General features: G+C 40.7%; 1 protein-coding gene across 1 annotated transcript in view; it reads left to right on the top strand.

Annotated features, from left to right (window-relative positions):
- Positions 1-995: 995 nt before the first annotated feature.
- NUCB2 (nucleobindin 2) overlaps positions 996-16,864 on the top strand; it is a 32,175-nt gene continuing 16,306 nt past the window's right edge. Inside the window, exons 1-4 of the mRNA XM_075755040.1 lie at positions 996-1,237; positions 13,705-13,848; positions 14,515-14,622; positions 15,922-16,048. Coding sequence (XP_075611155.1) covers positions 13,705-13,848; positions 14,515-14,622; positions 15,922-16,048 — 379 coding nt within the window. The 5' untranslated portion in view covers positions 996-1,237. The remainder of the gene's footprint in view (positions 1,238-13,704; positions 13,849-14,514; positions 14,623-15,921; positions 16,049-16,864) is intronic.

Below are 16,864 nucleotides of genomic sequence, written 5' to 3'. Positions count from 1 at the left end.
GTGTGCAGGCTGAAAATAGTTTCCTGACTTGTTTAATCCGCAGAGGTCAAGATTTCACACACATACACACACCTTTTCCTCTTCTGTTTCTAAGGGGAAGGGAAAACCAAGTCTGAACGCAGTAAGGCTCAAATGGGCGAAAAAGAATTAACAAAAAGAGGAAGGAGCAGTCACAGAAAAGGATGCCTGAAAATACGGTTTCTCATTCTCGTGTATCAGTTCCCGATCGGACGCCCAAGAGTAACGATTTACGGCAGCTAAGAGAAGGTTTGCGCGAAATGCCATTCGTGCAGGAAGTACTTTTCACAGAAGGAACCAATGGAAGTGACGGGGTTTCACAGGAGGGAACGAGCTATCAAGAAACAGCTTCCGTCCCCAGGAGCAGCAAACTTGCGACCACCTCGCTGCTCCCCGCGGCAGACGCGCTCCCGCCGCAGACCGAGCGAACGGAAAGAGCTTTTCCTTCTGCAACGCAGCAAAGAGCGGCGCAGCCAGGGCGGGGGCCAGCCGGGCGGGTGCGAGGGGACGCGGGTGTTCAGAAGACGGCACTGTGTCCCCAGTCCCCGGGGCTGGCGCGTCTCCCCGCAGAAGCCACAGGCCGGGGTTCCCCTCAAGACCACCCACCGCTGCCCGGGGCGCGCGTGGCTGAGGCAGGGCTCGGGCTGAGGGTGCCAGGGCTTAAACTCGCCGGGGGCCGCCCGGGGCCCCCCGGACTAACGGTCCCCTCGCGGCCGCCCAGCCCCCCCAGCCGGCCGCGCCACAGCCCGCCCCTCTGCGCGGCTCAGGTACGTGCCCGCGTCCCCACCTCCCCCGTGACGCCAGAAGCACACGGCCCGGGCCCGCCCCCGCGGCGACCGCCACGTACCTTCTCGGCGCAGGCAGCCCTGGTGGCGGCCCGGCCCCTCGCGCAATCTCGCCTCGGCGTCCCGCGCTGCCCAATCAGAGTCCTCCGCGACGTCCGAGCGGGGGTCACGTCCGGCCAATCACCACGCCTCCAGGGGTGGGACTTGTCCCCATGGCAACAGGAGCCGGGGCCGCCGGAGTGCCGTGGGGCTGTCGCGCCGCACCGTACCGCGCCATATCGTACCGTATTGTACCGTGTCGCGCCTCGCCGCGGTGCCGAGCCCCGCAGATCCTCAGGAGGACACCCGGGGGACGCCCCCTTCATCCCCGCGCGCAGGAGACACCTCGCCCTTAAGCAGCAGCGGCTCCTCTCCCGCCGCAGGAGGACCGAAAGGTAACCTCGCCCGTCCCAGGCCGCCCCCAGGGCGGCGGTGCCCCCCTCGGTGGCGGAGGGGGCCGGCGGGAGGCGCCCCGCGGGCGCGGAGCGGGGCGGAGGCCTCGCGGCGGGGCAGCTCCTGTCCGAGCCGGTGGGGGGGATGTGGGGGGGGCGCGCGCTCTCCCTCGCGGGGGTTTGACCGCCTTCCCTCCCGTCAGATCTGCAAAGACGAACTAACGGTAATGCGGGGGGAAGCGGTGCGCGCGGTGGTGCCGGGAGGCGGGCGGGCGGGAGCAGCTCACCGGGGCGAGGGGCTTTCTCGCGGGGGGTGGGGGGGTGGAGGTGGCGGGAGAGGGGAGCAGCTGAAGTTTGGCCGGGTGAGTCCTGCCGCCCGCCAGGAAGGAGGCTGCCCAGGTTTCCCTTCCTCCGGCCTCTATGCGCGGGTGCCAGCCTCCAGAGTCAATGGCTTTTCAGGAAGTAGCACTTCAGCAGCCCCGCTGATCGACGCGTTAAGCGGTTAGCTTTAAAGCACCGGGAGAAACTAGTGCATACCTGGCAGCAGCAGCAAAATCTTGACTGGTTGGTAATTGCACAACCGCGGGAAAAAACTTCGGTTGCTTTGTCCAGGAGACTAGACTGGTTTCACTAGAAAGACTCTAGCTTTTCAGCATTATGCTTGCTGCAGTACCACTGGAGGAGCTAGGTAAAATGCTCTAGTGTCAGGCAAACCACTGTATTCAGAAAATATTCCCAAAGATGAAAAGATTGAAACATGGTTGTAGAGAGATAACTTTTTTTTCTGAGATGAACACGGCTGTGGTTTCAAAAGAGTTCACATTTGGCAACATTTTTTGTCAGCTTGTAGGAGAAAAAGCTTCTGTTCTTTGAGTTTTAAGTATTTGCTGTGGAGAAGTAATGTCCAGAATTTTCAAAATTAGACCACCACAGTAACAGCGATGAAGTGTCAGGTTCAGCGTGGAGGTTTGCTTTGGGTTTTGTTTGTCATCTTTTTTTGTCCCACTGTAGTGGGTTGACCCTGGCTGGAGGCCAGGTGCCCACCACAGCCACCCTGTCACTCCCCTCCTCAGCTGGACAGGGGAGAGAAAATACAACAAAAGTCTTATGGGTCGAGATAAGGACAGAGAGATCACTCAGTGATTACTATCACGGGCAAAACAGACTCCAGTGGGGGAAAATGAATTTAATTACCAATCAAAATCAGAGTTGGCTAATGACATAATAAAAACCAAATCTTAAAACACCTTCCCCCTACCCCTACCTTCTTCCTGGGCTCAACTTTGCTCCTAGTTTTCCCTACCTCCCCTCGCCAGCACAGGGGGACAAGAAATGGGGGTTGTGGTCAGTTCATCACAGTTATCTCTGCGACTCCTTCCTCCTCAAGGAGAAGGGCTCCTCACACTCTTGCCCTGCTCTAGCATGGGGTTCTTCCCACGCGAGACAGTTCTCCATGAACTTCTCTAGCATGGGTCCTTCCCATGGGCTGCAGTTCTTCACTAACTGTTCCAATGTGGGTCCTTCCATGGGGACACAAGTCCTGCAAGCAAACCCACTCCAGCGTGTGCGCCTCTCTCCATGGGTCCACAGGTCCTGTTAGGACCCTGCCCCAGAGCAAGCTTCCCATGGGATCACAGCCTCCTTCGGGCATCCACCTGCTCTAGCATATGATCCTCCATGGGCTGCAGGTGGATATCTGCTCCACCATCAACCTCCATGGGCTGCAGGGGGACAGCCTGGCTCACCATGGTCTTCTCCAGGGGCTAGAGGGGAATCTCTGCTCCAGTGCCTGGAGCACCTCCTCCCTCTTCTTCTTCTCTGACCTTGGTGTCTGCAGAGTTGTTTCTCACGTATTGTCACTCCTCTATCCGCTGTTGTTGTTCACCAGCAGGTCTTTTCCCCCCTTCTTAAATGTGTTATCACAGAGGCGCTACCACCGTCACTGATTGGCTTGGCCTTGGCCGGCAGCAGGTCCATCTTGGAACCAGCTGGCATTGGCTCTGTCGGACAAAGGAGAAACTTCTAGCAGCTTCTCACAGAAGCCACCCCTGTAGGCCTCCTGCTACCAGAACCTTGCCACGCAAATCCAATACACCCACTCTAAAGACAAGTCCTGTAGTTGACTTAGTATTGGTGCAGTTCGACCCAAGTTCTGAAGTGACTGTCCCTCTCAACTAAACAGAGCAGCATGGGAAAGATTCCTACTCTAAAGACTGGATAGGAAGGAGATGAAGAGCCACTCAAAAATTGTTTGAAACCAGTTTTTGTTGTAACCTTTATGGGCCTCTGCTTAAGACTCACAAAAGGTTTATGGGAGAAGCCCACATTTCTGTGACCACTTACCATCCGCTTATATCTCTTACTGTCATTTGCTACACAGTGATCTTGTACAGTCACAGTGCAACATTCACCATGGGCTGCAGATTATTAACCTGATTACGTACAGTACCTCCTAATTGTGATTGTGTATTTTCCCTTTTACTTGCTACTGTAATCTTTTGGACGATGGCAGTATATTATTTTAGAATAAGAAAGATAATTACATAAAGAAAGTAATAACGTAAGTCTGTCTTTAAACAAATTGCATTGTAGGAGAGCAATGTGAATCTCATTCACTTCTAACCAAGATAGTGAACGTGAACCAAAAAAAAAGAGGGGGAAAACAAAATTGTAAATTAATATTGCCCATTGGGTCTGCTGAAAACTTCCATTAGCTATTGGATGCAAAGGCATCTAATTTAGGCATCTGATGTAAATTTGCTTGTGGCTTGATGCTATAATCCAGCACGAGATACCATTGTTTAGTATCTGAAATTATATTCAGAAAACCCCATCAAGCAAATAAAAACTAAGCAACAACAAAAAGAATTATTTTATAATAAAACTAAGAAGTTTCTGTAACTTGGCTGTGTAGTAATGGTAGTACTACTCAATATAAACTTTGATTTCATATAAGCCAAGTTAAAGGTTTTCTGCCAAAAGCTGCCCCCAAGTGATCTGTATATAACTGAAACTGTAATCATGAAAGGGGAGAGCAGTAGTTCTCTGAGATAATAAAAATTTAAAATATTATTATATTGACTCAAATGTCAGAGGTGTGGAAATATTTACTCATACTTCTAGTGATACACTGACTAAACAAATGCACTTTACCAAAGACAGATAAAATCCTTTACTATTAAGTTAAAAGCCCATATCAGTGTTGCCTTGATTTGAACTCCTGTGCAACAAAGATGTTTATCTAGTGAGGTATTGTGCTCTTGTCCATTTGATTGCTCAGTAAGCAGAAGAGATCTTTGTGAAGTTCCTGTTAGATACACAGTAGACACAAGCCTTCTAGATAGGGATATGCTTCTATGTAATTAAAAACATGGCCAGGTACTTAAGCCCTATCAAAGGAAATCAGAGGCAAAATTAATGTTAATTTCAACAGGTTTTGCTCTTATGTACTATGCATGATTTGACAGTTGGAAGAGTGAAAGAAACTGCATTTTATTAGAACCGTTTTAATCATATTCAATTGTGAATATTATTCTTCATCGTAATCAATAGGAAATATGTAGAGCCTCTTCATGATTACATTTCTCATGCTTTATATTCTTTATAAAACAAAAGTGGGATGTTTATGCGTATTTGGATTCCTGAGCAAGTAGAAATCAATGGGAATTAGCAAATTATGGAAATAAATCTCATTAGGCAGCTATCATTAAGTGCCTAAATATTTTTAAGTCTGGCTCCATATCATTAAATCTAGACTTATTCTTGTTAGCTATGTTGTATTTTCTTTCCAAAGGAGTAAAAAAGTACCTTGAAGTCCTGAGACATTCCTGGTTTACTTTAGCATCATCATTTGTTGTTGACTAGAGCAAAATGCATATTAGTAGAATAACTGAAATCCTTTTTTATTTGAGATTAGGGTTTGAGCAAATACTTTGGTTGCATGTAGTAGCATATTCGAAGTGAGGTTGCTTTTTACGCCAGCACTGACGAAATTGCTGTTCCGTTTATACAAAAAGAATTTGTGAGATTCCGGGTATGCTGTTGTATTTTGTTACGTGTGGGAACTGAACTTATAGTTAGCTGAACTGAACTTATAGTAAGCTATATTTCTAGTGGTAATTTTTTTGGTTTTGAATTTGCTTTTGAAGTTTATAAGAGTTTTATCAAGTATGCATTGAATTCGTTACAAGTTTTTGCTTGAGTTTTGGCTTCCTAAATATTTTTTTTTTGAGCCAGATTTATTGGAAAGAATTGATAAAATCATGCAAGTTTCTTTTAAAAACAAGACTAATATCTCAGCATTCTTCAATTAGTAAGATAGCTTTGGAAGATACTGATACTTATTTTTATGAAATGATGATAGGGAAGTTCCTTGGAGGCAGGTAGTATTATAAATATGTTTGTGTATTGGTGTATGTGCACACAGGTTTTTGAAGCAAAACCAGTTTTCTTTTCAAACTTATGACAGAGCTAAGCACGTGCAGCTGGAGCCATACATTTTGTTTCTATGCCATCTTTATTTCTGGACATACAGTTGCGTTGTGAATAGTACTTGCTTCTTTCCTGCTTGAGCATTCATAGTTTGTGTTACTATATCGTATCCCCCAGCATTTGGGTGACTCATTTAATAAAACAGCTGAAGTGTATTTTTTAAAAAAAAAAGGTTCTGTCAGCAAATGTTGTACTACACACAGTCGAGGCATGCTGTCTTTTCTGAGAAGCTGAAAAAAGAAGCTGTTCTGTCAGCCAACTTTTAACTCTAAAGAGAATGAAGCAGATAAAGTGCAGTGAGAAAAATGTAACATACAAATCAAAAGAATTTAAGCAAAGTAAACAGGATGAGAAGAAAGGATTCCACTGCCTTTATGTACTTAAATAATATTGTTTTATATAAAACTATATTTAGGTACAGTATGAAAGTGCTTCTTGAAAAAATAAGGACTGTCTCGTGGTGCAGAGAGCTGCGTGGTATGTACTCTAACGGAAGATTAGGACACCATGTCCAGGTTGAAACCTGATGGATATTGGCTAGAAAAAAAGAAGCAACATCTGAATCATGGGGTTAATGGATAACTTTGACCGAAGAGAAAAAAATGCTTGAAGGATAATGAAAGGAAAACTGGTGCTGCTTGTGTGGGTGGGACATTTATCATAAGAGGAGAGAGGGGAAAAATGATGGTTATGTATTAACTTTTAAAAGGATGAATATTTATTTGGAAAGAAAGGTATGCAGGTGATTCTGTATTTTGAAAGATAACTTGTAAAGGGAAAACTATTGCAGATTGTAGCCATTTTCCTTTTCACATTGTCTTCAACAAGAAATCTATATCTAGAGGACTAGTGACCTAGTGAAAAGACATCTTCACCACAACCAGAAGTTTAGCTTAGCATCTTGAGCTGAAACAGGTTTTTGCACTTGCTTCTCAAAACTGTTGCCACAGTTTAGCCACGCTAATACCAGTTTAACTCATGGACTAACATTGTGAACAAGATGCTTTTAACTATAGATTCATTGACTTTCATTGTTGGTTAACGTACAATAGCTTACAGCATCTGTGCAGCGAGTCCTTCTGAAAGAACAGGGAGGAACTAACACTGATATTTTAGGTGTTTCCAGACAAAAAATATGGCAGAAGACATATCTGTGTCTGCCTAATTTCAGACATTTAATGTATTTTTTTGAGATTTTATGAGCTAATCAATTTATATATTTCCAGATAATTTTTAAAGAAGTAGAAAACCCCATGGAATTAAACATTCTCTGTTTAAACTGTGATATAGAGACAGGTATATCACTGTTTCAGAGAGGTGAAAACAGATTCAAGATGCTAGATGTCTAACTCAAACTGCCAAAGGAGTACTTTACATAGTTCAGATATAATATTTGTAGTATTCCCATTCTAGTGCTGAGGTTAGAATGCTCTTAGAAGAATGAAGATCAGTAGATCTATTTTATCTCTTTCCTGTTTTTTTCTAGATGCAGCACTGCATATGAAGATTTTTCACTTCTGCAATGTACAGCATTAAAATAGGAAGTCACAGTATAGTCATGACTATAGAGAATATTGCTATCATCCTGCATGCCTGCACTGTATCTTACACAGCTTTAGTTACTTCCATATCAGATACAGCAGGTGCGCATGATATTTTATGAATGAGTAGGCTTATTTGTGTATTCTATAAGTCTGGATTTACGTTTACGTTGCCCATCATGGTACACCGGAGTTTGGCAAGTGCAAAAGTACAATCTGACATTTACAGTGTTTTGCTCTCTTGCTTCGTAATCATTCATGTGCAGACACTGCGCACTATACACTGATGTCCTTATATGTTTTTGCCTATCTGAGTTTTAGAAAATTTGACATTGGGTGTTACTTCTTTAAAAATATTTGTGCTTTGCTAGGGGAGACATCAGTACCAGAATTATGCTGTTTTCTGGGCAGTGGGTTTTAAGTTAATGAAAAGTAAATTTTCAGGTTTACATTATAAACACCTGGAGTTGTGTAAAATCGGTGTGCTAAGGCCATGTTTAGATGCTTGTGTTAATGTTGCTCGAATAAACTTTAGAAGGTCCATTTTGTACTTCTCTTTCAAAGCCCATAGCGCTTTATAATTCAAATGTCCGATCCTGTTCTGTTGAAATTGATAGGAATTTGTGATTAACTTTAATGGGATCAAGACCAAGGTTGCTGGCAGACAGCCAGCTTCTTTTCCAATTCTATTTTTCTGTTCATGCAAGTACATTGGTGGCTCTATTTTCTGCTGACTGTCTCATTCTTTTGGCTCTCACTCTGTTTTTTTTAAAAATACTTTATATTCAGGTTTTTATTTTTCATTTTCCCTGAAAGTTTAGGATATTTGCTTTGTTTGTAAACTACAGTATTTGTCAGTTCTAGAACAGTATTAGGATTAGTTCTCTTTATGTATTACAAGTAGAAATGTCTGTTTATCCCTCTAGGAAAGATGAAATTGATTTCTGATACAAGCAGATAAGAGTTGTGCTACCTTTTCATCTAGGTGGGCTACATGTCTTTGACTAAAATCACTTAATTTCCAGATTTTTGTAACAGACAATTGTAACATTAGCTGTGTCCATCTGTCTTTGAGAAAGTAACCAGTCAACTGGGCAGATTCATGACAATTTATATTTCTATTAAACTATATAGCAGCAGGAAGAATAGTAATAATAATAATAGACTCAAGCAGTGCACCCATGGCAGGGCATAAGGATGTATGCTGTGCATTATGTACCACTGATGGCCACGATCAAATTGACATTGCTCCTCTTCTGCAGCGCTGGGAGTGTCCATTGACTTGGTGGTTCCTAGTCCTTACAGAAGAAACTACATCCCTGGGTCAGACACATAGATTCACCCTAAAATGCCTGGGAATGGATGGGCATCCAGGAATGGGTTTCTCAAAAGTCAGGAACTCTTGAAGGTAGCTGGTAACAGGCTGAGAGTGGAATGAACTCTTAGTAGTAAAGTGTTTAGTGGAACAAAAAACTGGAACCCCAGTTTTCCTCTCATCCTGCCTGTTGTCACTCTTCCTGAGTTGCTGAATTTGAGAATCATGCTGAGTGTTTTCTTGCAGCTGATTAATGTTAGAATTTGCAATGGGCCTGGTTTCTCGCTTCTAATGTGTGTCAGAGTAGAATGTGCTCAGTGACTCAGTTATGACTGTCACACTGTAAAGGTTGATGCATCTTAGTCACCTGGTTTTATTGAGGGAATTTTGATGGATATAGTCTTGGACAAATAGATACCTAAATACAGTAACTCTGTATTCACTAGGTAATTATTTTTTATTCTAATGAATGTATTTCCAATTTACTTGTTATAGCACAGATTGTGTAAACAGTTGGGTTCCTCAAAATACTACAGGAAATCCTGTGTTAAGCATAGTAGTCTGCAAAGTCACTTGCAATGATAGAGAGATTTTTTGCTTATCCATTTCAGTCTTCTCTGCTTTTAATTCTTCCTGGTGCTTGTGGATTTGTTTTATCAAAAAGCCTACAATAAAAACACCCTATGCAGAACCTGAAACCAAACTCCCTGATGGGCAGTAGATAGCCTTCTTTTCAGAGCAGCTTATTACATCAAATAGATGTGAAGAACATATTGTGATGTCATCCAGGCCTTCCCCTTATGTATGACAGCGTGTAATTACAAAGGTTGGTATTTCCAAGGGAACCCAAATTGCCCATGAGCACAAATCCCATAGAAAGTCAGCAGATCCAATGGCACTTAGTTTCATTAGGGCTTTTGATAGATAAGCTCTGCTGACTACTGCAGAGGTAGTTTAAGGTGATGTAGCTCCAGTTGCCCATCCCAAATCTGCTGGAGATGCAACGTTTGGCAGACCAGCATGGTTGCTTATGTCTCAGTTGTTTCAATTCAGCATGGACGTTTTATGTATCAGTTTTTCTGAGTAGCATGAGAAGGTCTTAAAAATTTAACTGTTGCCCCCCCTTCGGCCTAAACTCACAATCTCAGTCTCCACAATTATTCATGTTACTAGAAGTTGTAGGTCAGCACGTTTAAAAAGATTGTTTATGTCTTTAAAATGGATCAAAGACCAGGTCATTGTTGAAATGTTGGCTTTAGTACTTGCCATAGGCAAAGAATGAATCAATGCCATAACTATGGCTAGCACTTGTGTTTCTGGCTTCTCTGCCGTGGTTCATCTCACTACATGACCTGTTGGTCTTACATGAATTGAGCATGCTCAAATAATAGCCATATATGATTTTCAAAAACACTATTTTACACATCTTACGTAACTAGAGCAGGTTATGATAATACTAAATTACTTTTATTACCATAATTCTGTATATATGAAAATACTTGGGTGGGAAAAATATTAATCCAACTATCAGGGGTCCACATTTTTAGCATTATCAGAAGCTACAGCTTCTTTAAGTACTTCAAACATACATAACCTTTTAAAAAATATTTCTAAAAATAGTGAGCGTATAGTTATTATACTCATATACTTTATAAGTCTTTGGGTTTCCATTAGTTTTGTTTCATATCCATTGCTTAGACTTCCTGCATACTTACCAGTTTACTAGACTGCTCCATTCATACTCTGCAAGAATTTCAACACGGTGGATTTTTGTTTTACCTAAATCCTTTGACTCCTAAATCCTTTTGTTTTACCTAAATCCTAAATGACTGCGATGCTCTGTGTTTAGAGAAGTTATTGCCCAGGCTATTCGTCCAGAATCTTTCAAAGTAGGTTTTAAGGTTCAGTCCTCTCCTATTCACTTTTTAAATACACTTAGTTGAAAGGTACCGAATCATTTGCCTCACTCTAGCTTTCTTTCCTGTTTCTTTCATGAAAGAATGAAAGCACAATGGCTTCTTCACAACTGTATCTCAATCTGCTTTGGAAGTGAACCATCACCTTGAAAATATTCTCAGTCCTACCTGTAAAATTTATGAACCTTTTTTTTGTTAAGAAACAATGTTCTGATAAAATATATAGCATAGCCTAGGCCACCCAAGGTTCTTCTATTTCAAATCAGATATTAAAGGACTGGAAAAGATTCAGAGAAGACTAACAAGCATGATCAAAGGTCTGGAAAAGCTTCTGTAAAAGAGATCAGTAGGTAAGCTAGTGCTCTTTAGGCTGGAAGAACAAGGACTGGTGTATGATCACTGTTGGAGAGCTATAATATGGAAATGGTAATTAAGAATAAATTGTTTACATCTCTTCCCATACAAGAACTTAGGGGATCTTTGAACAAGGTAAATGGATGACAGGTTCAGAGCAGAGATGGTTCACACGACATATGTTATCTATGCAACTACTTGCTGTACTTGTTCATGTTATAGGTAGGCTGTTACAGAAACACTATTTTCTATTTCTATCTAACCTGCTGCACAGGTTAAGCTATTTCCACTTTCCATTTGTTGTACTCAAGCCTACATGGTGATCCAGCTGTGTTCGTACATTGACAGGTGTATCAAAATGTCTTGGTAAGGATAAAATAACAGGCAACAGTGTTCAGAGAATGACTCTAACACCAGACATGACAATCTACTTTTGGGAAAAAGAGGACAAAATTAGGTAATCTTGTCCATGCAAGACAGAAGAAAAATTAAGTGACAGTAGGGTGGTGGTTGTCTGCCAGCTAAAAGAACTGATGGCCTGCATAACATATATAAACTTATTAATGTTATCCATGACATTGATACATAAAATGAGCTGTGCCACTAATGGATACAGACTCAACTGATAGCTCTAGTTCAGGACTTCCCAGCAGCACTGTTAATCTGCCCTAGTAACCTAGCCTGGCCTGAAGATCCAGTATGAAGACAGGAGAGGAGACTTCTGGGCAAGTCCGTTCACTTGGTGATTTGGTTTATAGAAGTCATCCAGTAGTACTCAAAAATACTCAGTCTTGGCATCTACATCAAGATTAGGACAATTGAAACCCTAGTATTTGTTCGTTATTAAACCTGTGATTAAACCCTGTTGAAATGACAAACCTAGGTACAGCATGCATACAACAGTATTCTGTAATTAAAAACATCTGAAGTATTGGATTTTTGGCATTTTTGAAAGTGATAGTGAATAACTAACTCCATTCATCAGCTTTATAAAGTCACTGCAAGCCAGCAGCTTGTGTAGAAGTGTAGAAATTAACCCATTAATGCCAGCAAATCAGTCTGGGTTTGGGTTTTTGTTTGTTTGCATGTTTTAACGGAATGACCAACAAAAGCTAATCAGACTTGCTGTTGTGAATCTGACAGTAGTGCTGACATTGAATCTAATACGCTCAACATGGCAGCAACAATAGCTCCTGCTAGCCCATCTGGTAATGATCAGATGTTATTAATTTTTTAAATTAAAGGAACAGGTATTTGCTGTAACTGACCAGAATCCATTTAGGCTCTTTTTGCTGAAGATGCGATTAAGCAAAAACAGTTTCAGAGAATTCTTGTCATTCGTGAGCCTTTGACATAGAAACAGAAAGATGGATAGGTGGATATATTTTTATCTCCAGCTAGTCCTTCATCCCCAACAAAAAAAAAATAATCTCTGCACATCTTGTATGCATTTCCCATTTTCTTTTCTTAATAAGAGTGCTTTCTTTTATGTAATAGTTATATGAATAAAGGGTGGCAATAATGCTTAAGTAACTACTGTTATCTACATTTATTGCCTTAGTAAAGGGGCGGCTTAATCCAAGCAAAAGTAATGCATCACTGTTGAGTACCAGAGCACGTAGTCAGAAAAACTGGTACTGACACTGTATTTACAGTTTGTCCCTCCCGCTGCCCCCAAAAAAGGAGATTTGCTGCTGGTGAACATAAGAACTTTTGATAGAATTACTTGCATGACTAGTTAAAGCACTTGTACAGAAATTGTCCTTGTAGCAATACTTTTGATTTGTTTGCACATATCTTGAATATTATGTCTTTTTCTTTGACATATCTAATATAATTTTAGACAGTATTTGACTGGCAACTTTCACTTTCCAGGAGGTGATTTATATTACTAATGTAACATTGGAATTTGCTCAAGCTTTTTATAGAATATCCAAAGACTTTGGACTGTCATAGGCTGAATTGGCTGAATTGTCTCAAGAGTGTGACTTCGCTGTCAGACGCTGGATTACCATTATTACTTTTTTAGCTGGATTTCCTGTACTCACACTGTTTAAGCATTCCATTTTATCAGTTTTTGAATGAATTGGGCTATTTTCAACCAAATTTGATAGAAGGGGAGAAGACAGAGGTTAAAAATTCTCAAACTGCTCGGAGCTCATTAAACTGTGTGCGAGTTAGCCCCATATAAGAGGCCAATTGAAGTCTAGGGGAGACTGGCTTAATAAAGCCGCAGCCTCAGCAACAATTTCAGATACTGTGAACACTTTTTTCAGGAATCTCTGTCAACTTGAAATACAGATATAACATACATTGTAAAATATTTTTCCTGCAAATAAATTTTGGATGGGATCTTGACTTCAAATTAGGCAAACTACTCCATTGCTGAAACATAAAAACTACTGGCATTACTACACTAAGATCTGATTCAGTGTCCGTGATTATCTTTAGGAGTTTGCCAATAACTTCAGCAAAGACATGATCAGAGTAGGAACATCAGTATTAGTTATGCAAGACTTGGCCATCCTAAACAAGTGTATGAACATTGGGTATTCCCACCTGTTCTGCAGAGCCATTGATAATATTTCAACATGTTAAAAATCTCTCACCGTTTACAATACAACTTAGGTTTGCCACAACTGTAAGATAGTCTGAGGAAATCTGCTTGTGTAATAATAGCCTTTGAAAATTAAAGCTGTATTTAATTTTTTGAATTTTAGTGTTCCTTGAGAGCAGTAGAACATGTGGGAAGTGAGTTATTACAGGTATCTGTGTAGGAATGTCAAAAATTTCTAATCAGTACAGCATGATAACATTATTTATGTTAATTTTTGTGACTCAATCTCATTTCAGATGAAGTTGGTACCTGTCCTGCCCCCACAGTGTATTTTGCTGATGACATGTCTCCTAATGGCCTTGGAAGCTGTACCTATAGACATAGATAAGACAAAAGTCAAAGGAGAAGGCCATGTAGAAGGAGAGAAGGTAGAAAATCCAGTAAGTGTAATGAAATTTATCTAATTAAGTATTTTTTCCTAATTGTTAGTAATTTGGCTATAGCAAACTCCCTTCCTGAAATTCAGATGTTCTTTACTGGAGTTGCTTCCAGGAAGGAAACTATTATTAGCCACTATTGTCATACAGTCTACCATCTACTATGGTGAGGTTCTGTTTAAATTTGTTCTTTTTTTTTTGTCCCCATGAGCTGCTAAAGATGAGGTGGCACATGGAAGGAATTCCCCAGCTTACAATAGGAAGAACTGCTTACTGTTCCACAGAGACTTCTTTCCAGCAATTGAGTGGTGGCTTAGGAAATTCCACTCAGTGATTCCAGTTCAGTGTTTAAAATAGAACAGTAGTGAATGAATTACACTGTTTAAAAAACAAAACAAAACCAACAAAACTACATTAACATGACAAAACACTTGTTTAATGACATGGATTGCTAAACACTTTTCTCTTCCTTGTCAGTTGCTGAAACAAATGAATCATAACAATAAGTTGTTATAGGGTGATGGTGCAAATTAGAAAAAATGAAGATATATAAGAAAGTATAATGCCTGTGTTGCTGAAATTTCAGTTTCAGTTTATTTGTTGTTTTTAAACAAAATGATATGTTTGGTAGTATATTCTTTTCTCAATTTCACATTCTTTTTTTTGAAGGATACAGGACTTTATTATGATGAATATCTCAGGCAAGTAATAGATGTCTTGGAAACAGATAAGCATTTCAGGGAGAAACTCCAGACTGCTGATATAGAGGAAATAAAGGTAGGTACAAAAAAAGAGTTAAATTAAGGTTAGTTAAATCCATAATCATGAGCCACATATGTGTATTTTTTCTTCCTTTACTTGTTTCATACTCCTCTCAGTTTTTGTGAGCTTAAATTTCCTCTCATTTTTATTTACTTAGTTATATAACTCTTACTAGATCTTTGTCTTTAGTCAAGGGACAGCAGAACTTCTGTTCATTAAAGAATATCCCATAGCATTAAAAAAATCCAACAACATTTACTGGAATATATAGTTTCTGCCTATCTATTAAAAAGCCAGTTTTAGACTTGATACAGGTAGGTGAACCTTCACGTACATCAAAACAGCTGCAAGCATATTTCTCAGTTGCTGTTGCCTGCTGAGTAATTTGGAACACTGTTTTGAACATAGAGGTATATCTGCCTTCAGAGATTAAGACAGCGTCGCAAATGAATATGATGACATGGAAGAGAATTACAAGAAAGTCAGATTTTAAAGTCTGGGTTTATGCTAGAGGTAAAGTCAGTGTATATATGAATAAAATAGACCTCTGGCTTTCTCCACTGCTGTCCCTTCTTTTGTGCCAATCCACATAAGACTCTCTCCAAAACCTCACCGCATTCTTGTCTTTTCTACTTTAGTTCCTGGCTCTAGGTGGTGGCTGTTCTGCATTCCCCTTTATGAGCTAGAAATTCAGCAAGGGACAGGTAGGAAACAGTCTAAAGCAATAGACTTAAAGAGGAGATCCTGCCTTTTGCATTTTCTTTAATCCCTCATGTTGCCGTTGGCAGCTTTTGGCTCCTTTTTCTTCTGTGCTACATCTAGTATAACCCTTGAAGGTTAATACCCATTTCCAGATCCTCATATATATTCTTGCAGTACACATTGGTGGCTGTTGCTGTGCTTGTACCTTCTCTCAAGTCATACAACTGTCATCAAGTAGATGAAGGACACAGCACTTTGTGTGCATCTCACAGTTCTTTTGAGCTAATTTGAGAAGATTTGATCAAGAAATTTGTCACTTCTTAAACATTACTAGGTATTGCTGCTTCAAGGTCATGCTTTTGCTCTTTGGAGGAGCAAGATACTTAGAAATTCTCTTTTCAGAAAGCTTTTAGGATTCCTCTCTGTTTCTATAACCACAGGCTTAAAAAAATTCAAATCTGCTCTTTGAAAAAAATTTAACATTCTTACAGTGTGGGCTACAGTATTGCCAAAGACTGCCACTAGTCTGCTGTCTTGCAGCTCATGTCTAATGGGAATCCTAAAGGCTACTTTCTTCTAGTTTTTATACATAAAACTTTTGTTTTTTGACAGAGTGGAAAACTAAGCAGAGAGCTTGATTTAGTAAGCCACCATGTGAGAACACGGCTGGATGAACTAAAAAGACAAGAGGTGGCAAGATTAAGAATGTTAATTAAAGCTAAAATGGATTCTGTTCAAGGTAAGAATACAAAATTTACCTGAGTGAGTTAACAGATGGGATTGTGTGGGAGAGGTGCTCAAAGTCCATCAGTTATGCTTTGTTGTCAACGATAATGACTGTAAGCTGAAAGTGAGTGTCCTTTCCGAGCTGGCCTAGGGCCAGTAAGACCCATCTTATAGGAAACTGGGGAGAAGAGAAAAGCCATCTGTATTTTATAAATAACTAAACTTGATTCTGGCAGTGGATTCTTCAGATACTTCTAATCCTTTTTCAACCTCTTTTTTAATTTTTGTAGTGCATTAATTTATAGATTACTCACTGAGAACCGGTAACATAGTAGGACTATGTTTAAGAATACAACATGACATAACATTTCATGTATTTACAGGGTAGAAAACTAAATATTTTTTTTTAGTCAGTTAACACAAAAGTTTTCCTTTTTTTTTTTAAGTCTCCTTTTCACCAATTAGAGTTATTGTATGGATTTATAACAAATTGTGGTGGGTTGACCCTGGCTGAGGGCCAGGTGCCCACCAAAGCCGCTCTATCACTCCCCTCTTTCATTAGACAGGGGAGAAAAGGTACAATGAAAAAAAAACTTACGGGTCGAGATAAGGACAGGGAGAGATCATTCTCTAATTATCATCACGAGCAAAACAGACCGAACTTAGAGAGGGAATTCATCTTATTTATTACTAAGCAAAACAGAGTAGAGGAATGAGAAATAAAACCAAATCTTAAAAACACCTCCCCCCACCCCTCCCATCTTCCCGGGCTCAGCTTCACTCCCGGCTTCAACCTCCGCCCCCCCCAGCGGCACAGGGGGACGGGGAG

The sequence above is a fragment of the Balearica regulorum genome, chromosome 5 (genome assembly GCF_011004875.1).
Source record: "Balearica regulorum gibbericeps isolate bBalReg1 chromosome 5, bBalReg1.pri, whole genome shotgun sequence".
Taxonomy (NCBI): Eukaryota; Metazoa; Chordata; class Aves; order Gruiformes; family Gruidae; genus Balearica; species Balearica regulorum.
Note: the sequence above shows the minus strand (reverse complement) of the source record. Positions and strands in the feature narration are given on the sequence as shown.